The sequence below is a fragment of the Anomaloglossus baeobatrachus genome, chromosome 1, assembly GCF_048569485.1.
Source record: "Anomaloglossus baeobatrachus isolate aAnoBae1 chromosome 1, aAnoBae1.hap1, whole genome shotgun sequence".
NCBI lineage: Eukaryota > Metazoa > Chordata > Amphibia > Anura > Aromobatidae > Anomaloglossus > Anomaloglossus baeobatrachus.
This window is the reverse complement of record NC_134353.1, coordinates 629,678,231-629,702,342: the sequence shown is the minus strand read 5'-3', so window position 1 is coordinate 629,702,342 and position 24,112 is coordinate 629,678,231. Positions and strand designations below refer to the sequence as shown.

Genomic DNA, 24,112 nt, shown 5'->3' with positions numbered 1-24,112 from the left:
GGTACAGGACCCTAGGACAGGAAAGAGCTTCAAACAGACCTGTTAACACCTGCACAGCAAAGGGGACCATCAAGGACCTTGCTGACCCTAAAGAATCTGAAGACTCAGTAGCAAAGAGAGAACCGGGGATAGGACAAGAGACTCCAACGCCACAGGGTTCACGCTACCGTCAGGCGGACAGAAGTGGACAAACCACAGACCGAGGACCCCAGTGTTCCATACCACGGGGACCCACTTACCAGAGACAGGTGCAGGTGAAGAAGGTACCAGAGAACCAGACTGGCACTGGGACGAAGGGGATCTGGAGGTGAAACCAGCTGACGTCGGGCAACCAGTTAACATCCAAAGTGAGTAAACCAGTTGCACTGAATACCTGACTGGACTTCTTCCGACGCCCACAGCACCATACACCCACTGCGGCAATACGCTACTTGCGGAGGGATTACCATACTAGCCTCTCATACCATCAGCTCCAGTAGAGACATTCTGCAGTGGCGGCTCCATACATATAGCCGCAACACCGCAAGTGGCGTCACGAATAAACTTTATCCACCAATCTCCTGTAAATATCCCCATTACAAAAAGGGCCCAGGGCATGGAATCGGGTAACGGCCACCATCGTGACATCCCCAAGATGTACACTGCCCTGAACCGAGTACGTCTTGGGGTCATATCCCTGGGTGCTACATACGTTTTATACACTTAGACAGTAATACTAAGAGGTCCTGTGTTCGGCTTGAGGCAGGTCATAATGAAACCTTTATACTGTATGTTATATTCAGAGCAAATTACACATCATCATGATGAGAGCGTCATGTAAATAGAATGACTATTTGAGGCTGTTGATGTTGGCAGTAGGGATGCCCAGGTAAATACACATCACCCATCACCTAACAAACTGTTTTAACACACCATCTTTTTTCCCCAAAATAATTCATTTTTGTAAAACTCCCCTTATTTCACCTATAGTTTTCAATCAGGAAACAAAACACATAGAGAATAATATAAAATATTTATTGAAACAATAAAATATAATTAACAAATAAAAGTGCACAGTTAAATCCAGTGCTTTTTCATATCACAGTCTGTCTATGCAGTCACATATCGGTTCCATAAACGGATACAGACCGGTAAAATACGGCAATGTGGCACTCCATATTATTACGTGCACACCGCACATACAGGCGGAGCAGGCTGACTCTGATTACTAGATTTGTGCTCAAAACACTGTGTTATTACAATGTAGACATCAGGACTGTACATACATCTATCACATTGTCTTTATTCATTGATGTGAAAACCACGCAGTGCGAGACAATCCCAAGTGCCTAGTACAGCTCCGCTACGTCTGAACCTTGTGGGAGGATAAATTAATCATAGAACATCATAACAGTATTACCTTCATATTATAAAAAGACTATTTGCAGAGAAAATACATTATATATGTAAAATAAACAACTTCTTTGTCAGGTAATAGTGGATGGAGAGGAAAAAGGGTGGGCAGATGGGTAGGGTAGGTGGGATGTTTGTGTTCTTCTTGGCCCTTTTGCTATGTACACTTTTAGGTTTCTTCATTGAAATATTAAGCATGTCACATGCTACAGGTATATACAGATCGGAGAATGATGGGTATGACTTTTAGTTTGGAGATATTGCATATTCTATTTTCCTATTTCTTTGATTTTTATACAAACACTTGTGCTATATTTTACAGAATGTGACGGCTGCATTAATATTTTTAAAGGATCATTTCATTTCTTTCTTCTATTATACATGTGCCCGAAGGTAAGTACTATGTGTCATGTGTTTGTGAATACCACATACTTGTAAAATGACACTTTTTTTCCCAAAAATCTATGTGAATAGAATAAATAATATATTAGCAAGCAGTACAGGCAATGAGAAAGGCATCATATTGGTTGGGTAGGTTCTTAAATCAGATTAAATAAATAGCTTACAGTGTTTTCCACTAGTAGGTGTCCACTGTCACATTTGTCATATCTGTAATTATGCTACATTAGCCCTTTAGGATATCTTGGCATAATAGAGAAGTGGATTAACAAAATTACAATATTCAGTATTTTTTTTTATAGTCCTGTTTTCATGATCTCAAGTAATACTGAACAGTTAATACATGTTGGCTCTGAATAAAAGTGAATTTGGCTCAGAATCAAATCCTCATTGTACCATAACATCAGCGACTCCATGGACTAAGCTCATCTCATCGCTCTCAAAGCTTGCCACCAGCTGACGAGAGCCAATACGTCGAGGTGTAAATCGCTCTGTGATGGAAATAGTCTTCAACGGCCCAACATCTCTGTAGAGGAAAGGAAGCATACATGGTGTCAGACAATGAAGGCTATAGGGTTTATGATATGGCGACATATTCTCATGTCAAAGAAAGAACAGATTTGGATATTAATCTGTTCACCATGGTATTATTTAAACAAACAATACAGTATATATATATATATATACACACACACACACATATATATATATATATATATATAGAGAGAGAGAGAGAGAGAGAGAGAGGGAGAGAGATAGATAGATATATATATGTATATATATATGTATTTTCTTAGCAACCATATCTTTATATCTTTAGCAGAACTGAAGAAATGTTGCTATAATATAACAAATTTACCTCTATCAAGCATTACTAATACTATTCCTTGTAAGGAAGAAGTAGCCAATGTGATAGCCATGGGCAACAAAACTGGTCTAAACACCCTATGGGTCAGTGTACAGGGCATATTTAGATGCTGGTGTACAAGCGCTGTCGTTAAAGCAGAAGACGGTTCCAAGTCCCAAAATACACAACATGTACACAGCAAGTCATTTTGACCTTCTATGTATTTGTTTATTCTTTTTTGGATTCTTTTTTAAATTCCAAGAGGAATTCGGCTTTGCTTGTACCTTAGAAGACAGAAAATGATATTTGATAAATGTTGGACTTGTATTTTTTGTTAGTTTGATGCTGCTGAAATTGTTGAAGTCCCTATTCGTTTATTGGTTGTGTTGCTGGATTTCCTATGTATTCTGGGGTTGTGTAATAATAATGATGGAATTATCCTGTGTAATTTTGTCGGGATTCAAATGTTCTTCCTTTGGGACACCAGGAACTCTAAAGTCTACATGTCTCTCCTATAATGTGTACCAAACCTATACCCATGGTCTACTAAGAAATGTCATAAAGGCAAAATTACTTGTCCATCAATAAAATCCAAACCTGTATTACCACATATTTGGATTTTATAGTCACGCAGCACTGTATCAATATCAGTATAGAACACTATGGGTAAAAATGAAGAATAAAAGATCTGAGTGATATACTTACCCAACTTGTACAATCTTTGGCCTCTGCAGACCAGGACCTTCAACATGGAAGCAGCCATTGTGCAAAGTAGTTTGGAGAGGGTTCTGGAAGATGATTTCTGCCACAATTTGTTGACCTACAACTGCTTCACCGTGGACCTGTAATAATGATATCATGGAAGGAGTTTAGTACTACATTGCTGACACATATTTCAGTATCTTTGTATAACATTTTAGACATATCCAGTATTACATAAATGTTAGGGTAGATCTATACTGATTGATTTCTCCGGTATTATTTGCTTGTGCAATGTGACTATTACCCACCCTGCAAATACTTTCTTCAACCTATCATTATAACTACATTAGTGGGATCTAAAACAATGACGTCCATCATGGTCATTAATGGATTTAAGAGCAATTGTTACTTTGATGTAAGCAATAGCCTACTTCCTAGCCTATGGTATATATACTTTAATACTTAATAAATATATAGATGATAATTAAAACATATAGAAGCTTTGATACCTTGATGATGAGATCTGGGGTCCTTATTCTAAATGTGTGCTGTTTTGCCAATTTCTGTCCAGATTCTTTAACAATTCCAGATACAGTTAACATCATGGCTGACTGATCCACCAGTTGTGTACGATATTCATTGTAAGACACCGTCATTCCCACTGCCTTGGCTATAAAAAGAGAAATTGCAGAAATTAAAAATTTAGGAGAAAAGTATGTGTAACCTTTGCTCTAAATTAGCTTATCATAGAGTCTCATATCATAGATATCTTCTTTTTGTTGTCTCTATCAGTGATTGTAATCCATGACATTCCACTAGAGTTGATCTAATAGACAGAGTTTTTACTTTTAAGTGGCCATTGGTCTCCTTCCCTACTTGGCCCCTGTGCATTTGCACAAGTGCACATATGGTACTGAATGGCTACTACTGGATATAGGAAAACTTAAAGGGGTGGTCTGGGGTTAACATATTGATGACCTTTCAATCAATATGAAATTGGTGGGCGTCCAGAATTTCACTGATAAGCTGTTATTTGCCCAGCCTCAGATATAAACACTGTAAGGGTACCGTCACACTTTAGCGACGCAGCAGCGATCCCACCAGCGATCTGACCTGGTCAGGATCGCTGCTGCGTCGCTACATGGTCACTGGTGAGCTGTCAAACAGGCAGATCTCACCAGCGACCAGTGACCAGCCCCCAGCCAGCAGCAACGTGCAAGCGACGCTGCGCTTGCACGGAGCCGGCGTCTGGAAGCTGCGGACACTGGTAACTAAGGTAAACATCGGGTATGGTTACCCGATGTTTACCTTAGTTACCAGTGCACACCGCTTAGCTTAGCATGTGCAGGGAGCAGGAGCCGGCACTGGCAGCGTGAGAGCTGCGGAGGCTGGTAACGAAGGTAAATATCGGGTAACCACCTTGGTTACCCAATGTTTACCTTGGTTACAGCTTACCGCAGGTTGTCAGACGCCGGCTCCTGCTCCCTGCACATTCAGGATTGTTACTCTCTCACTGTCACACACAGCGATGTGTGCTTATCAGCGGGAGAGCAACAATAAAAAAATGAACCAGGGCTGTGTGTAACGAGCAGCGATCTCACAGCAGGGGCCAGATCGCTGCTTAGTGTCACACACAGCGAGATCGCTAATGAGGTCACTGTTGCGTCACAAAAAACGTGACTCAGCAGTGATTTCAGTAGCGATCTCGCTGTGTGTGAAGTACCCCTAAGGAGTGGGCAATCTCAGGTGTGGTACCTTATCTTCTACTCAGTTGAATACAAGGTAAGGTGTAGCACACAAGAACGACCAATAAACAATGTACGGGGCTGTGCTTTATGAACTTCATACAAATTTTATATCCAGCTGCCAACGGATCATGGTGTCACTCCATTTTAGATCTCACTTATCTGACATTGATGACTTATCATACGACTTCTGAAAAGATCATCAATATATCAGTTCTTGATAACCTTCTTTAAGGAAAAACAATGATAGGTATAAGAAAACTTTAAATCGTAACCAACAACTGCCCATATCACAGTTTCCTGGAGCCTATTGGTTTGACATGTGGGTGTTACAGTAACAACCAATCTTTGAGGTTTTGAAAATAAGTATCAATATTGCTATTATTTAACAGACTTCAGCTCGATCTTGAACCATGGCGACTTGATTGATGAACACTCTGTAGGAAGATCTATATTGTGCAAGCCTAGATAGGTCCACCAGAGTCTTCTCTCACGTTTTCTTGATTGTGTCAAGCCATCGGGTTGCTGGTCTACTTATTTGATTGTGTTTCATTAAGTTTTCCTATCATGATGCCCTTCGCAAGTGATTGCTCTCTTTGTATGATGTGTCCAAAGTAAGCAATTCATAGCTTTGCTTCGAGTGACATGTCTGTCTTGATTTGTTTCAAAATTGATTTGTTTGTACTTCTTGCCATCCATGATATTGATAACATCTTTCTCCAGCACCACATTTTGAAGGTGATTTGATGGATGAAAGCTTTGTAGGAAGATCGATCTTGCGTCCCCCTAGATAGGTCTACCAGAGTCTTCTCCACCATTATCTTGATGGCTTGATACTATCGGGTTGCTGATCTTCACCTTGTTCCTTCTTTTCTTTTAACCATGATGTCCTTCTCCAGTGATTGCTCTCTTTGTATGCTGTGTCCCAAGTAGGCAAACTGTAACTTCGAGTGACATATCTGACTTGATTAAGTTCACATCATAATAATTCTTAACATTATATACATAATACTGCACAAGCACGTATTTCCTTTATATACAAATTCACAGTTGCATGGAATATATTCATGAATAGGCAAACAAATAAAAATAGACTAGAAATATTTTACCTTCTCCTGGGTTCAGTGATACACTGCAGTCTTCATTCTTGAATGATTCTTTGCAGACTCCATTGTAGTACATAACAGCAATGGCCATCGATAAAGTTACAGTACGACGACTTCCACAACCATTCTTCAATAGGATACGGACATTAATGTCACTGCCCATGGATACACCATCCTGCGACTCAATGCTAAGTGCGACATCTCCGGTATCGCCTGTATCTGCCTCCACGTCTGGCATTGGTTTATTACCATACTGTGCTGCTGTACGCACTGCATTACGCTCCTCTGCGGATCCTGGTAGTGTGAAGGCATTAATGATTAGAGATTCATGATTTAAGATAATGTAATCTTATTATAGAATTTTGATGTGCTCAATACTATGAGATATATACTGTAAACAGTAAACACATGTAAATGACAAAATAAGTGCACTGTATAGAAATGACCACAAAACTCATTTTAAATGATTTATCCAAAAGACTGTTTGTTGGGCTAGTCTAATTACTCTGAATACAGACTCTAATAAAGCTGGTTATGTCATCTGGTTACCTTCTTGATGTTTGTATAGATACGTGATGTCTTCCCTTGCATTAGATCCAACTGCTTTGGTGCTGATACAGTGTCCAACTGCTCTTTCCTCCACATGGACCTTTTTAAATTTCCCATTTGCTGTTCGTTGGTAAAAAACCTTGTCACTGTTCACCTACATTGCACACAACAGACATTTTAGTCTATATTCATATTTACAAGATTTTTATTGAGGGACAACTTAGCAATTTGCAAAATTCCACTGTTATAACCTCTATTCAATATCTAGCCTTGTGAATACTTTTCCCTATATTGAATTTGTATTATGTGATGTTTTCTTCACATTAAGTTTGCAGGTTTTCATTAAAGGGGTTCTCCAGTAATATAAATAAATAAATAATAAGAAATCTCATGAGAAATAAATTACTAAATACTTTTAATTAACAAATCACAATCATTTTGTCTAGAGAGGTAATCACTAATAGACACTGCCTTGTTACACTGACATAAACCTGTTCTAGTATGTTACTAGAAAAGGTGCATGTGAGCATGTACAGTAGGAAGCTCCACTACTGTAACCTGGAAATACCTAGACCAAGTGTTGGCAGAAAGACAGTGTAGACAGCAGTGTGAGCAGCCTCTCCTTACCACAGCATTCCTGGTATCTCCAGTATTAAATCAAATAGACGGGGTGGGCAGCAATGTGAGCAGCCTCTTCTTAACACAGCACTCCTGGTATATCTAGTATTTGATCAGACAGGGTGGACAGTAGTGTGAGCAGCCTTTTCTTACCTCAGCAATTTTGGTATCTCTAATATTAGATCAAACAAGATGAACTTCATTGTGAGCAGCCTCTTTTTACTTCAGCACCCCTGGTATTTCCAGTGTTGGATGAGAATATATCCATTTGGAGCACAAATTCCTATACATGAAAGGGATAGGGTAGCAGAGCTCCCTATAGGACATGCTCACAGACACTTATCCCTATTAACATTCTATGACAAGTTTCTGTCTGGATGTAGCTATTTTAATTCTATGGTGATTACCTCCTTAGACAAAACAATCATGATTTACTTTTTTACTTAATTACAAATGTATTTCTAAGGACAATATTTTTTTTTTTTTTTTACCTGGAGAACACCTTTAACCAAGGGTTCTCCAGGTATCAAAGAAATCACAGTAATGTTGGTTTCACAAATGTACATTTTCTTATGGTTTTCTGCTTATATAAATTAGGTGCAGATGGAATGTAGGGACTGTCAGCGTTGTGGATGCAATTGTGGACATTATAAGAGACTACATTACGCCCGCGTTACCTCTTTTGGCAATTTCATAGCAATTAGTATCGCAACATTTAATTAAATTAATCATCAATATTACTGGTCGCACCTATATATAATTACCTCTGCAAAAAGGAAAGGAGCATCGTAGTTGATATTCACTAAACCATTCTTGACAGCGAGGAGAGGACAAGGACCACAGCAGTATATACCTGAAAAAAATAAGAGATGATACAATTTAAGGTCTAAAGCAGAACTAGAATTTCAAAAGTAGGAATCTGAAGGTAAAACAGAATAATGGATAACAGTCTATATGACTGTCAATTACCATTGCTGGTCTCTTGAGGTGTGGCATCAATGGCTTGCCATCCATTGTATCCAGCTGGTAGGTCAGGACGGGTCATCCAGCAGTCATTCCAACAGTGATAGTTCCTTGAGAGATGCACATGTAAACATTAGTACACAGACTCCTAGTGTTACAGCTGTTCCCTATTCATAGGTAATATTTAATTTTTGAAATAGCATCTTTTTTAAAACCCCTTTATGACCAAGGATATACTGGTATGTCCTTGATGACCTCTTTCCAGTAACCGCGGACTCCAGAGGTGAGCCCGCGGTATTCCTGGCACATCTCTACTGAGCTGATCAGGTAGAGATATGTGGCTTACAGGCGCAGGTGGATCCGCGATCCAGCCGCGCCTGTTATCCCTTTATATTGCACTGTCAAATACTGACAGCGCGATTTAAATGGCAGAGGCGGAGATTGCGCCGTTTTCCTCTGCCATTATCGGCCCCATGACACATTCAGAGGGAGCTGATGGTTACCATGGTAGCGACTGGTCATGTGATGACAGAACGCCGGCTCTCACAGGAAAGATCAACAGAAATGCACAAGCGATCAGACTGTGCAGTGATAAAGTTACCTAGGGTGACTAGTAAAATAAAGAAAAATGTAAAAAAAAAGTTTTTAAAAATATGAAAAAATAAAAAAACCTTAAAGTTCAAATCACCTCCCATTTGCCCCATTGAAAATAAAACAGTTTAAAAGATATACACATATTTGGTATTGCTGCGTTCAGAGCTATCAAAATATTAATCAATTAATCTGATTGGTACACAGTGTGGTGAGAGGAAATTTCCAAACAAACGCAACAATTAAATTTTTTTGTTCTGCATAAAATTTAAAAAAAGGTATAATTTAAAATACCAATGCAAGACGCAAAAAATAAGCCATCACTAAGCCCCAGATCCCAAAAAATAAGAACGCTACAGGTCTCGGAAAATGGCGCCAAAAGCGGGACCCTTCTTTTGGACAAACTTCTGAATTTTTTTTAACCCATTAGATAAAAGTAAAAGTATACATGTTTGGTATCTTTGAACATGTACTGACAGGAGGCATGATATGGACACATCAGTCTTACCACATAGTGAACATGGTGAATAAAATACCCCAAAAACAGTTGTGCAATTGCACTTTTTATGCAATTTCATCGCACTTCTTGGAATTTTTTTTTCTTATTTTCCAGTACACTATATAGTAAAAACTAATGATTTCTTTCAAAAGTACAACTCATCCCAAAAAAACAAGCCCTCATATAGCAAAATTGACGGAAAAATAAAAAAAGTTAAGGGGGAGGGAAAAACGAAAATGAAAAACGGAAAATTGCCCGGGGTGAAGGGGTTAAAGGACCACCCATTTATTATCACCACATTTTCTCTGGTAGGTTTTCAGTTTCTTTTGAGAAGACTACCCCTTTAAAAGACATTTTTCTCATCACAGCTGGTCATCCCAGAGGTTTTACATATGTTTATCCAAAATTCACTATTATTTAGTATAAATATGTTTGATGCTCACCAGACAGAGTCACTGTTCTTATCCTCCAGTGGCTTCATGTTTTCATCAAAATAAACATCAAAAGTGAGATTTCCATCAGTGTCATGAGCAGAAGCGAAATTGGTAATAGTACGTCCTGGGATTCCAAGACAGCGGAGCACTGAACGAAGAAGTGTGCAAGTCAGGCCATGGTATATGTAGAAAAATACTATTTGCTACATCCATTTAATGTACAGTTTTATGTGTTTAAGGGATAATTTCAATACAAAAATATTCCTCCAGTTGTAATATTGCATTTACCTTTGTTTAATAGTGGCTAAAAAAGCAGTACTCTTATGGCTCATTTGGACAATATACAGACAGTCCTTTAAACTAAAAAAGCTTAATTGCCCCCATCTTTTACCAGTGAAAGTTCCTCAAGACCGGTTTTGGTGGATAGCACGTTACCGGTTTTGGTGGATAGCTCATCACCGGTTTTGGTGGATAGCTCATCACCGGTTTTGGTGGATAGCACATCACCGGATTTGGTGGACAGCACATCACCAGTTTTGGTGGACAGCACATCACCGGTTTTAGTGGATAGCACATCACCGGTTTTTGTGGATAGCACATCACCGGTTTTGGTGGATAGCACATCGCCGGTTTTGGTGGATAGCACATCACCGGTTTTGGTGGATAGCACATCACCGGTTTTGGTGAATAGCACATCGCCGGTTTTGGTAGATAGCTCAGCATGTTTTTGGTGGATAGTACCAATAAGTGATTCACGGACATCTGAATAAGTAATTCTGGCTTATTGCTGAGACTCCTCACAATGGGACACCATGGAATCAGCTTATCATTGGGGGACCTTTCTAATGAAAAAACATAGCCCTCTACATTCTTGATATTTACCAGTAAAGGGTAAAAAATTGCATCTATAATGTTTATCTTACTTGGGGCCACTGGCTGCTGAAAACAAAAACTAAAAAAAAAATCTTTAAATAAAATCTAGCTATATCACTTTATGTGGAATCTAATAATACAAAACTTCTTAAACCGTGTTCCCACCTGTTGTTGTTACAGCAGCAAAAACCCAGCACTGGCCATATTTTACAGGGGCTCCAGTCTGGTGATACCGGAGCAGAATATCAACACTGCCCACCCAAGCAACAGGATTCACACCATCAGCATATTCACCAGACCAGCTTCCAGCAACAACACCATTGTCATCCATGGAATTCACCTGAAAGAGAAGTGGGGAGACTGGTGAGGCATGGATACAGCGCGGATTATACTAGTTCACATTCCATTACTTTGAACATACACATTTAGGACAATATGAAGTCATTCTTTAGAGTGAATACTCACCATGGCAGATATCACTCGGGTAACATTTATGGGATTGCCTCTTGATGCAGGCGAGAGACCTCCACGGTCCAGTATGAACAGCACAGCATCCAGAACTCCCTTATCACACTGTAGGTGGAAATGAACACATTTCTTAATTATCATTATTTAACAACAGGAAATGTTCTACCAATAAGATAAATGCACCTAGTGTTCTCACAGCATATAGTCAAAATAACAATATTCGGTAATAAGGACTCTATTGGCATGTCATAAAAAATGGCGCAAAAATATAGAATAAAGGCCACAGAAATATGAATGATAAGACACATCTGTAATGTATATATATATATATATATATATATATATATGTGTGTCTATACAGTGGAACCTTGGACTAAGAGTAACTTGGTTTGAGAGCGTTTTGCAAGACAGGCAAAGCTTTTTACAAATTTGTAACTTGGTTTAAGAGTAATGCTTTCCAATAAGAGCAAATTCCCACCGTGTACACTTCCGGTTCTGTCCTTTCACCGCGCTCTGATCCGCTCTGGAGGTAACATTCTATACATCTTTACTCTATACAATATTCCATTGTACAATAAGAGGAAAAATTACCAGCTCACCTACCTGGAGAACTACCAAAGGAATGGTGCAGGGATCAGAAAACAGCCAGACCGGGCTGCAGGTAATCGCTGAACTTGAGGGAAAAAAAAGGATCCAGCATCCAAGTTCCAATTGAATTAAAATGTTTTTCTTTATTCAACAAGGATAAGAGGGTTCTTCCATAATAATAAAATCCAATTTACATGGCAGGGTAGAAAAAACAGAATGCGTTTCGGAGTGACAACTCCTTAATCTGAACCAAAGTAAGGAGTTGTCACTTCGAAACGCGTTCCGTTTTTTGTACCCTGCCATGTAAATTGGATTTTATTATTATGGAAGAACCCTTTTATCCTTGTTGAATAAAGAAAAACTTTTAATTCAATTGGAACTTGGATGCTGGATCCTTTTTTTTTTTTCTCAAGTTCAATATTCCATAGTACAATATATACTATATAGCAGGTTTATGAATTTGCATTTGTGGATACAGTATTGTACTTTCTTTCTGCTATTGCTTGTACAGTAATCTAATTGCCTGTGCAGTATTCCTATCCCACATTTAGCTTAGTTCTGCCCTTACTTTGAGGAGAATACAAGAATAAAGGTTGTCATTTATACATAATTTTTTCTCTCTATAGTACCTCCTGGACACCAACAATTCTATTGTAAACTAACGTGCAGTTTAATTTGTTTTATATGCTTTTTACTATACTGTACAGTATTTTGTACATTATGTTGTATTACTGTAATAAATTTATATGAATGCAGTAAATATTTTTGGGTTGTGGAACGAATTGTCTGCATTTCATTTATTTTCTATGGGAAAATTCGCTTTGATATAAGAGTAACTTGGTTTAAGAGCACACTCCCGGAACCATTTATGCACATAACATATTTATACACACATATATATATATATATACATATATATATATATATATATATATATATATATATATATATATATATATATTATATATATATATATATATATATATATATAGTACAGACCAAAAGTTTGGACACACCTTCTCATCTCTAGAACAACTATTAAGAGGAGACTTTGTGCAGCAGGCCTTCATGGTAAAATAGCTGCTAGGAAACCACTGCTAAGGACAAGCAACAAGCAGAGACTTGTTTGGGCTAAAGAACACAAGGAATGGACATTAGACCAGTGGAAATCTGTGATTGGGTCTGATGAGTCCAAATTTGAGATCTTTGGAACAAACCACCCTGTCTTTGTAGAAAAGGTGACCGGATAGACTCTACATGCCTGGTTCCCACCGTGAAGCATGGAGGAGGAGGAGGTGTGATGGTGTGGGGGTGCTTTGCTGTTGACACTGTTGGGGATTTATTCAAAATTGAAGGCATACAGAACCAGCATGCCTACCACAGCATCTTGCAGAGGCATGCTATTCCATCCGGTTTGTGTTTAGTTAGCACATCATTTATTTTTCAACAGGACAGTGACCCCAAGCACACCTCCAGGCTGTGTAAGGGCTATTTGACTAAGAAGGAGAGTGATTGGTTGCTACGCCAGATGACCTGGTCTCCACAGTCACCAGACCTGAACCCAATCGAGATGGTTTGTGGTGATCTGGAGCGCAGAGTGAAGGTAAAAGGGCCAACAAGTGCTAAGCATCTCTGGGAACTCCTTCAAGACTGTTGGAAAACCATTTCTGGTGACTACCTCTTGAAGCTCATCAAGAGAATGCCAAGAGTGTGCAAAGTAGTAATGAAAGCAAAAGGTGGCTACTTTGAAGAACCTAGAATATAAGACATATTTTCAGTTGATTCACACTTTTTTAAGTATTTCTTTCCACATGTTTTAATTCATAGTTTTGATGCCTTCAATGTGAATCTACAATTTTTAGAGTCATGAAAATAAAGAAAACTCTTTGAATGAGAAGGTGTGTCCAAACTTTTGGTCTGTATTGTATATGTATACACACACACATACACACACAACCATCGGTTAGACTGTAAATGAGCTTGATAATGCACAAGTTGGACAATTTAAAAACATTTTGCCAACCTCATGAGTGCTGTCACTTTATTCTACATTGTGGACTTTTATACCAAGGGGGTTTTGTGACTGTTTCACACTTATTTGAGCATGGTGGGGACATTTAATTTTTGTGTGTATGGGAAACCAGTGAGTTTTTGTTAGGCCTTGGCCTGACATCATCACTCATTGACTCCAAACAATCATGAATGTGTTACATTGAGGAAGAGGCTAAGGGGTGCTTCACACACAGCGAGCTCGCTGCCGAGATCGCTGCTGAGTCACGCTTTTTGTGACGCAGCAGTGACCTCATTAGCGATCTCGCTGTGTGTGACAATGAGCAGCGATCTGGCCCCTGCTGCGAGATCGCTGCTCGTTACACACAGCCCTGGTTCGTTTTCTTCAAAGCCGCTCTCCTGCTGTGACACACAGATCGCTGTGTGTGACAGCAAGAGAGCGACAAATGAAGCGAGCAGGGAGCAGGAGCCGGCGTCTGACAGCTGAGGTAAGCTGTATCCAAGATAAACATCGGGTAACCAAGGTGGTTACCCGATATTTACCTTAGTTACCAGCCTCTGCAGCTCTCACGCTGCCAGTGCCGGCTCCGGCTCTCTGCACATGTAGCTGCTGTACACATCGGGTTAATTAACCCGATGTGTACAGCAGCTAGGAGAGCAAGGAGCCAGCGCTAAGCAGTGTGCGCGGCTCCCTGCTCTCTGCACATGTAGCTGCATTACACATCGGGTTAATTAACCCGATGTGTACTGTAGCTAGGAGAGCAAGGAGCCAGCGCTCAGTGTGCGCGGCTCCCTGCTCCCTGCTCACACTGGTAACTAATGTAAACATCGGGTAACCATACCCGATGTTTACCTTAGTTACCAGTCTCCGCAGCTTCCAGACGGCGGCTCCGTGCAAGCGCAGCGTCGCTTGCACGTCGCTGCTGGCTGGGGGCTGTTCACTGGTCGCTGGTGAGATCTGCCTGTTTGACAGCTCACCAGCGACCATGTAGCGATGCAGCAGCGATCCTGACCAGGTCAGATCGCTGGTCGGATCGCTGCTGCATCGCTAAGTGTGAAGGTACCCTAAGAGAGTTAAGGGTACTTTACACGCTGCAACATCGCTAATGATATATCGTCAGGGTCATGGTGTTTGTGACGCGACATTGCAGCGTGTGTCAGCTACGAGCGAAGATCAACGATCGCAAAAGCGTCAAAAATCGTTGATCGTTGACACGTCGCTCCTTTTCATAATATCGTTGGTGGTGCATGCCGCTGGTTGTTCGTCGTTCCTGCGGTAGCACACATCGCTATGTGTGACACCGCAGGAACGACGAACATCTCCTTACCTGCGTCCTCCGGCAATGAGGAAGGAAGCAGGTGGGCGGGATATTCCGCCTGCTCATCTCCGCCCCTCCACTTCTATTGGACGGCTGCCGTGTGATGTCGCTGTGACGCCGCATGAACCGCCCCCTTAGAAAAGAGGCGGTTCGCTGGCCACAGCGATGTCGCAGGGAAGGTAAGTCCGTGTGACGGGTGTAAGCGATGTTGTGCGCCACGGGGAGCAATTTGCCCGTGACGCACAACCAACGGGGGCGGGTACGCTCGCTAGCGATATCGATAGCGATATCGCAGCATGTAAAGTGCCCTTAAGTCCACTGTCAAACAACTTAGATGGACCGCTAACTATTAACATTTTTGGTTACCTGTCCATAATTCCAAGAACGTTCTCCAATTTGATGTTCTGTGCCATAGTAAATTCTTCCCATTTCATTAAGAACATATTCATGTCTCCATGCTTCATTATCCATAAATACAGAATCCACTAAAGACAACAGAAAATCATCATTAATGGTCATTAATGTGTAGAACGACTGTTAAATAAAAATATTTTTTTTGTAAACTAGATAAAGAAAAAATAGAGTAGAATATAATAGAGAAATAAGAAAATAGTAGAAAGCTGCATTGGTTCAAGTTTAATCTTGGTTACACTTACTCCGACACCAAGCGTTGAACAGGACGTAGACCTTCAGTTTGGGGTCATTGTAGGTTCCCGCCCCACTTTTAACACTGAGCTGGTATTTTCCCACTGCAGCCTGAGCAGAGGTGTTCACCCAAAGTACGACATTTTGTCCAGTAGCTTCAGACACTTGACATCCCCAGCCACCTTCATCGAATTCCTTGACTAAGGGCACAGTGATGGGTTGGGAATTTCCTGAAAGAGAACAACAACCAATTCAATCAATAGCCCAATGCAAAGCACACTGTACCACAATATATTTCCATAAAACACACTGTACCACAATATATTTTCATAAAACACACTGTACCACAATATATTTCCATAAAACACAGTGTACCAGAATATATTTCTATAAAATATTTTACAACACAGGCCAGGAGGTTACCATTTGATATTGCTCATCATGGCACAGCATATATTTAGTCCCCTTGTAAATGGATAGTAATTTAAAGGACAAGGAAGTTATGCGTAAGCCATTTATTATCATTAGGAGTAATTATTCACATATCTTCATACCGAGAACTATATAATTGGCGGAAGTAGTGTGACTCAGTAAACTATCATAAACCCAAAATCAAGCATTGCCCATAAGAGACTATATTTCATATGCAGTACTGCATGGTGAATCCTCTATATAAAATATTATAGGCCAGTACACTCCTCATGACTCAGTACCTCTTGTTAACCCTATTAAAATATTATACAGCTATAATGGCGCCTTTAATAGACAACAAGCTCAGACAGGGCATTTAGCAGCTTGTTCTAAATCACAATAATGATTGTTGTATGTAATATGTAAGCCTGAAAATAAATTTGTCTCTCGCTCACCTAGATTCAGAATGACACAGATTTGGTCACTCTTGGGGTTGAAGGCTCTTTGGAAGGTGACACAGATCTGGAAGGGTTGTCCTCTCCTCACAATTAATTCATCATATTCAAACTCATCAGTGTGATGGGACCGACGATTTTCTCCAGACCGAGACTTGAGTAAGTCAACACTTTTAATCTGCAAATTTCCTGAAAATCCAAAAAGTGACAGAATTTAGAAAACGTGTTTTAAGAGCTTAGTGATGTATTCACCATCATAAAAAAACCCCACTGAAAAATAGCCAAAGAGGAGTGGGTTACTCCTTACCTGTGGGTGTTGATGGCAGATTGTCATTGTTATTTCCTGGTCTTCCTGGCTCAATGTTGCTGTTTGGTCTATCATTGTTCCCACCATTTCCACCTCCTGTAGTTGTGTCCCCTCCAGAATTTCTGTCACCCCCTGGAGTGTAGTCTCCTGTTACTCTGTCTGAAGGTCTTCCTCCTGTTCCTCCAGGTCCTCTCGCGTAATCATCAACATCTTCGCCTCTAGAGCAACAGGAGCAGCATCGTTGCCACCAAGACTTCTTCCTCTCCACATACCGTGACATGTTTTAAATCTGAGAAAGAATATAAATAATGGTATAAAATGCAGTATCCCACTCTCATAATCTTGTAAACTTCCACATTCATGGATAGTTTCTTGAATAAAGGTAACCTATTGCCATGTCATAAGTTTACTTCTGCGACTACATGCCGGTACAAGCTAGCACATAAATCCTCCTAGCATTGCAATTAATGCTGACAGTTTAGATTTATAAAGTAGAGGAAGTCACCATCTTAAAGAAAAGTAGTTGTTTAAATATGTACTTTTCACTGCAGAAAAAATGCTTATAAAGCTGGTGTCTAGCCCTGAACCTAAACACTATAGCCAGGAGCAGACAATAAAGGGCCCCTGTGCAGAAAGATGTGGCTCAATAAGGTCACATTAACAGTAGGTTCCAAAAAGCAATAGTACATAATAGAAGAAGTCTTGCCTTACTGAATGTAACGAGCCCTGAGTAGCAGACCCATGAACAGTCTCCTCTTCTGTTATGAACTTTAAACCTCCCCTTTTGTTACCTCCTTCCTGTGTTGAAACCACTCATGAGTTTTTAACCCCATAGTATCACTTACTGACCCGATTGATCATACAGCCAAAATACGAAATGAAATTAAAAGAGGAAGGTCTGCCAACAAGTAACCACACCCTTCTGTGTAAGTTCCCTTATCCTCGGCTAGCAGATCTCCCCCCACTCAGCAGGGTCCTTCCCATGACACACACAAAAATGCACTGGACTGTTTCTTCTGTGTACGTGTGCAGAAATCCCCTCAATGTCAGTTGTATCCGTGAACATTAGTAGAAAGCTTCAGTAACATGTTACAATAGAAAATCTAAATATTTTAGACCACGATACACCTATAGCACTGAAGACATCTCTTTTCACAAAAACATCTGCAAAATTATCTCCGATCTATGAAGATGCTGACCATGGAAAAATAATTGATGACTCCAAAAACAAAAGTCATTGTAGAAGTTTTTTATTTTTGATAATCCAATACAGTAAAACTGATGACCACCCAGAGCTGATACGACATATATTATTCTAGAGGTTCTAGAGGGGTAGTTGTCTCAAAAATAGTTGGCATACACAAATATGGTCAAATATAGTCCATATTAGGATAGTCTTTACGTATACTTTATATGTGTAGAGGGAGTAAGACAAACAATCGCTGTATGAATCCAGCTTATGAGATAGCGGGATCCATAAAGCGAGGCTATAGACCTGTTATCTATATAGAATATGTGCAGTGTCGCAGACTATGGATGCACAGACTTGTATTGATACTAATAATCACACCTCCATAGTCCATGGCCCCTGAGATCACCTTGGAGTCTCACTTGCAGTTTTAGATGCAAGTTCTAGTTCTAGTTCTTGGAGAACTCACATAACTCAAGTACATAGAGAAGTACTATTAATGTATGTTGTATGACAAGCCCTTGATTCACCTGGGAAAAATGGTGCTGTAAGTGACCCATCTCTTATTTATTGCACACAACTACATACGTTTTTCACTACTTCACCTGGATGAAAGCCAGCAAAACTGGTCTAGGCTCACCTAGCCATTGTATGAGTAATTGACTGTCATCAGTTGTACACATTGGGATATTTCAGGCTTCCACCCATAGCTCCATTGTTTCAATAGTTAATTAGAATTATAAAAGTTATGCATCATCAGGATTACATAATCGCCCTCTCACTCGAGACCCCTTTGCATTAACAATAACTGTCAGATGCAGTTTCTCCTACTGTGGAGAACTCCTCTTTACTTCATGTGTGGCCACCCACTGCTTCCCCCTGGGACATAAGAGATGGTCGAAACCTACATACTATTCCTAAGAAGGAATTGGGAGCTTCTCAATGTTCAAGACAGAAATCAGATAAAATACAGATAGATGAGCTACATAGAGATTATACTGTTTCATGGATGGCCATGCATTTTTGAAAGAATATGCCATATTTCATCCAGTTAGTACAGTCTATCCATCTGCCGCTTCTCATCTTCTTTTATCTACGTAGTATATAACACCACATGATGTGGTTACTGCTTGGTTGTATTATCATTTCTGACTTTCTAAATATTCTGTTCTCATGTCTACAATACATATAAAACAATCACATGCCTGTTTCCATTCATCCTTAAATCTATCTATCTATCCATCTATCATCTAGTATCTATCTATCTCTCTATCTATCTATCTATTCATCTATCTATCTATCTATCTATCTATTCATCTATCTATCTATCTATCTATCTATCTATCTATCATCTAGTATCTATCTATCTCTCTATCTATCTATCTATTCATCTATCTATCTATCTATCATCTAGTATCTATTTATCGCTCTCCCTATCTATCTATTATCTATCTATCTATCTATCATCTATCTATCTATCTCTCTACCTACCTATCTATCTATCTATCTATCTCTCTACCTATCTCTCTACCTATCTATCTATCTCTCTATCCATCCATCCATCCATCCATCCATCCATCTATCTATCTATCTATCTATCTATTTATCTATCTATCTATCTATCTATCTATGATTCTATCTATCTACCTATCTATCTATCTACCTATCTATCTATCTAGTACATGATATTACATATTTTCTGCATTGTAGCTCCACTCATTTCTGTGGCGTTTACCTGTAGTATTATCTTTATACTATGTTATCACAGCAGCTTAAACAGATACATGATTTATCTGTCTATCTGTCTGTCTGTCTATGAAGCACAACAGATATTTCAACTATTTTCGGACAGCATTGCCTGCATATTTGATTGCTCTCGAAGCTGAAATAACTGATATATGTCCCTAGCAGGTAAAACCTCTTGTGATTTGATCCCTATTAAATAGCAAATCAAGTAAAACAAATTATAAGACAGGTAAAAGTTAACAAAACAGAGAACTATCTATATAGCAGCAATAATAAGCAATAAGATAGACAGCCATCTCTTACAAGAGCCACCATAAACATGTATAAAACAGTCCGCATATAGTAAGAACAGTAGTCTAAAGTATGAAGTAAATGTGGCACTGACCTGAACAGCTGCTACGTATAATGACAGATCCACTCGATGCGGTTTATGCTTTGGGGGGTGTCTATAAATCAAGGGGTGGACCTAAAAAATATGATCCAGACGTCATAAGTCAGCCCTTCCCATATCATGCCATGCCAAAGAATTGGAATTCTTGGAATGTGCAACTTGTAACAGTGTCAGTGCTCATCACCTCACACCCATAGGAGGGCCTCTTGTCCACACCTCACACTGTCACACACCTTACCCTCCTATGTATTACATCTACCTCTCATTGTGTGACACTCTTGTGCCTGCATCCTACAATTGTGTTAAACACAATGAGTTCCATCATACAAATCATGTAACTTACCACTAGTATTAATGGCTTGCTTCCAAGTACAATACACTTGTGCAGTGTAAGCAATATCTACTGAGCAAGTGTCGCTAACCACACAACACAGGCAATCAATTCACCTATTCCATCTATTTATTGTCTTGAGACATTATCTCACTAGTACGCTGTCAATGTATAGAAAACAGAACCATATTAATAGAGAAATCCAAATCTGTTCAGATTCAACTTGCCAGCTCCTATGTTGCGCAAAAATTAAATCCGCAGTAAATTGATTTCCACAAATCGCCAAAATGTAATTCCTCTAATTGTCAGGAAAAGATGAGTAGCACTCTGAAGCTATGCACAATGTGAACATGATCTTATACTTTGCATGCATAACAACTTATACTCCAGCTAATTTTTTCAGCTTTGATTTAGTCACTTCTATTCAGTACAAACAAGGTGTGGCGCCCGTTCTCTCAGCTGGGCACTTCATTTATAGAGCTTCCTATGGCTAGGTGTCTATAGTCAGGAAAAAAGTGACCAGTTCAGCTCACCATAGTAGGTCAGGATATCTCAGAGGGCGCGGTGCATGGAAAAATTCAGGCCAGTTCCTGAACAGAAGCAATCCAGAGTAGAAGAAAACCAGCATCCGCAGATAATAATTCATGAAAACGTTTGCTTTATTTACTCCATAAGTTATAACATAGGAACAGTCCAGTCTACACGTTTCAAACAGAAATGTTCTTAATCATGACCAACAGTTCTGTTCGAAACGCGTAGACTGGACTGTTTCTATGTTATAACTTATGGAGTAAATAAAGCAAAAGTTTTTATGAATTATTATCTGCGGATGCTGGTTTTCCTCTACTCTGGATTGCATCTATAGTTGAGACCCAGTCACTCTCTGCCCTTATTCACATTGAGGTCTGTTCTGACATACGGAAAGGTTTTAATAGAGTATGTAGGACCATCCGAATTTTGGTAGACCTTGTTACGGGGAATGGCTTTATACTTTTTTGATCAAAAACAGTGTTTACTATATATTTATATAAACTATGTGCTAATGCAGCATCTTAACCAGCAGCAAATTGACCAAGTGAGAGTTCATTTGGTGCACAAATGGATGATTGGGAGCATATGCCTGTTTGCTCGACTCACAACCTGTGCTGGATATCTGACTGCAATGGAGAAGTAGGCATACTCAGATTACGACAAGCAGTAGCGGTGGATGACAATGATAGTGACAATGATAGTGATAGTGATGATGACACTGACCAGGTAGTACTTCAACTTGGCTGACAGACAAGCATAAGGAGAACTGGTAGGATAACAACTTGTTGCTTGCTCTGATTGCTGGCCAGCTTGCTTTTTCCAAGTGATCAGATGTTGCTGCTTTATGTACTAATGGAAAGCCACAAGTCTAAAGCGGGCTTTACACGCTGCGACATCGCTAATGCGGAGTCGTTGGGGTCACGGATTTTGTGACGCACATACGGTCGCATTAGCGATGCCGTTGCGTGTGACACCGATAAGCGATTTTGCATCGTTGAAAAAACGTGCAAAATCGCTAATCGGCGACATGGGGGTCCATTCTTAAAAATCGTTACTGCAGCAGTAACGAAGTTGTTCCTCGTTCCTGCGGCAGCACACATCGCTGCGTGTGACGCCGCAGGAACGAGGAAGCTCCACTTACCTGCCTCCCGGCCGCTATGAGGAAGGAAGGAGGTGGGCGGGATGTTACGTCCCGCTCATCTCCGCCCCTCCGCTGCTATTGGGCAGCGGTTCAGTGACGCTTCAGTGATGTCGCTGTGACGCCGCACGGACTGCCCCCTTAGAAAGGAGGCGGTTCGCCCGTCACAGCGACGTCGCCGGACAGGTAAGTATGTGTGACGGCTGTTGTGCGGCACGGGCAGCGATTTGCCTGTGTCGCGCAACAGATGGGGGCGGGTACCCACACTAGCGATATCGGGACCGATATCGCAGTGTGTAAAGTAGCCTTTAGGCTACATTCACACAACCGTTCCGTTTTTGCGGTCCACAAAAAATGGTCCTGTTTTTTCACGGATGCATCCGTGTGGCATCCGTGTGACATCCATTCCGTTCCGTATACGGGCTGTGTGTCATCCGTGTGCCATCCGTTTTTTTTTGGACCACAAAACACGGAAGCAGCTAGATAGATAAATAGATGGATAGATATAGATAGAGGGATAGTTAGAGAGACAGAGAGATAGATAGAGGGATAAATAGAGGGATGAATGAATGAATGAATGAATGAATAGAGGGATAGCTAGAGGGATAGATAGATAGATAGATAGATAGATGAGAAAGACATATATAAGGTCCCACTCCCCAGCATTTTTTTAATCTTGCACCCTTTAGTGCCTTTGTGGCACTAAAGGGTGCATAGCCTTGTATTTAGCCAAACAATAAATAAATAATAATTTAAAAAAACAAGACGTGGGGTCCCCCCTATTTTTTGCAGCCAGCTCGGGTAAAGCAGATGGCTGCAGCCTTCAGAACACAGCTGGCAGCTTCACCTTGGCTGGTAATCCAAAACAGAGGGCACCCCATAAATAATTTAAAACAAAAATGTGTGAGGTCCCCCCAAATTGGATCACCAGCCAAGGTAAAGCGGACAGCTGTGGTCTGGTATTCTCAGATTAGGGAGATTCGTGGTTCTTGGACCCTCCCCATCCTAAAAATAGCAGGCCGTAGCCGCTACAGAAGTGGCGCAACCATTAGATGCGCCAATTCTGGTGCTTTTCCCCAAGTCATCCCGATGCCCTAATGTGGTAGCAAACGGGGTAGTATATGGGGTTGATACCAGATGTGTAATGTCACCTGGCATCAAGCCCTGGGGTTAGTGATGTCACTTCGTCTATCAGATACCCGACATCACAAACCCAGTGAGTAATTTAAAAAAATAGACAACAAACAAATTTTTATTTGAAAAAAAACCTCCCCAACACATTCCCTCTTTCACCAATTTACTGAAAAGAAAAAACAAATCCGGGTCCAACGTAATCCAATAAGGGGATTCAGTGTAATCCAATAACATTCCCCATTGACTAGGAGTGCAGTGCAGTGACCTGAGCTAACATCATGAGGTCAGCCCAGGTCACTGCAGGGCATGACCAGTGCTGACTTCACTGGGTTAGCGAGGTACATTACCTGCAGTGATGGAAGCCGCTGCACTCCTGACGTCAGCGCTGGTCACTGACTTCTATGCCCGCCGCATTCTCAGATCACCTCCCGGTAGCCACAGTCTCGGGCCGCCCACGAGAGGTGATGTGAGTGCAGGGCTTCATCACCGCAGGTAATGAACTTTACTACCCTCCTGACGGCAACGCTCATCATCCCTGCAGTTGCTGGCACTGCAGTGTGGGCAGATGCTGATACTGCTGTGCGGGCATATGCTGACACACTGCAGTGTGAGCAGCCACGGGGCTGGTGGAGTAGTGGGACACAGATTGAAGGGGCACCTGACGGAGGTCACACGGAAGTGCCTCCATGCGGCTTCCGGGTATTTTGTAGGCCCATTGACTTGTATTGAGT

The 24,112-nt window shown here is 40.6% G+C and overlaps 1 protein-coding gene across 1 annotated transcript; it reads right to left on the bottom strand.

Moving 5' to 3' along the window:
- Nucleotides 1–993: 993 nt before the first annotated feature.
- TGM1 (transglutaminase 1) lies at nucleotides 994–20,325 on the bottom strand. Its single transcript, XM_075318995.1, has 15 exons — nucleotides 20,242–20,325; nucleotides 16,922–17,210; nucleotides 16,615–16,803; nucleotides 15,760–15,978; nucleotides 15,470–15,588; nucleotides 11,184–11,291; nucleotides 10,884–11,058; nucleotides 9,855–9,993; nucleotides 8,328–8,431; nucleotides 8,123–8,211; nucleotides 6,741–6,894; nucleotides 6,195–6,485; nucleotides 3,850–4,010; nucleotides 3,344–3,480; nucleotides 994–2,317 (listed from the first exon to the last, which is right to left on the bottom strand). Exons 2-15 carry the CDS (start codon nucleotides 17,199–17,201, stop codon nucleotides 2,179–2,181), a joined length of 2,304 nt encoding a protein of 767 aa, XP_075175110.1. The 5' UTR covers nucleotides 17,202–17,210; nucleotides 20,242–20,325; the 3' UTR covers nucleotides 994–2,178.
- Between the last annotated feature and the right edge of the window lie 3,787 nt (nucleotides 20,326–24,112).

Coding starts and splice junctions, on each gene's coding strand:
- TGM1 (XM_075318995.1), bottom strand. CDS start 17,201: ATGTCACGGTATGTGGAGAGGAAGAAGTCTTGGTGGCAACGATGCTGC. Junction 11,059..11,183: donor CCCGAGTGATATCTGCCATG/GTGAGTATTCAC, acceptor CTTCTCTTTCAG/GTGAATTCCATGGATGACAA. Junction 8,432..9,854: donor AAGAACAGTGACTCTGTCTG/GTGAGCATCAAA, acceptor GCATCTCTCAAG/GAACTATCACTGTTGGAATG.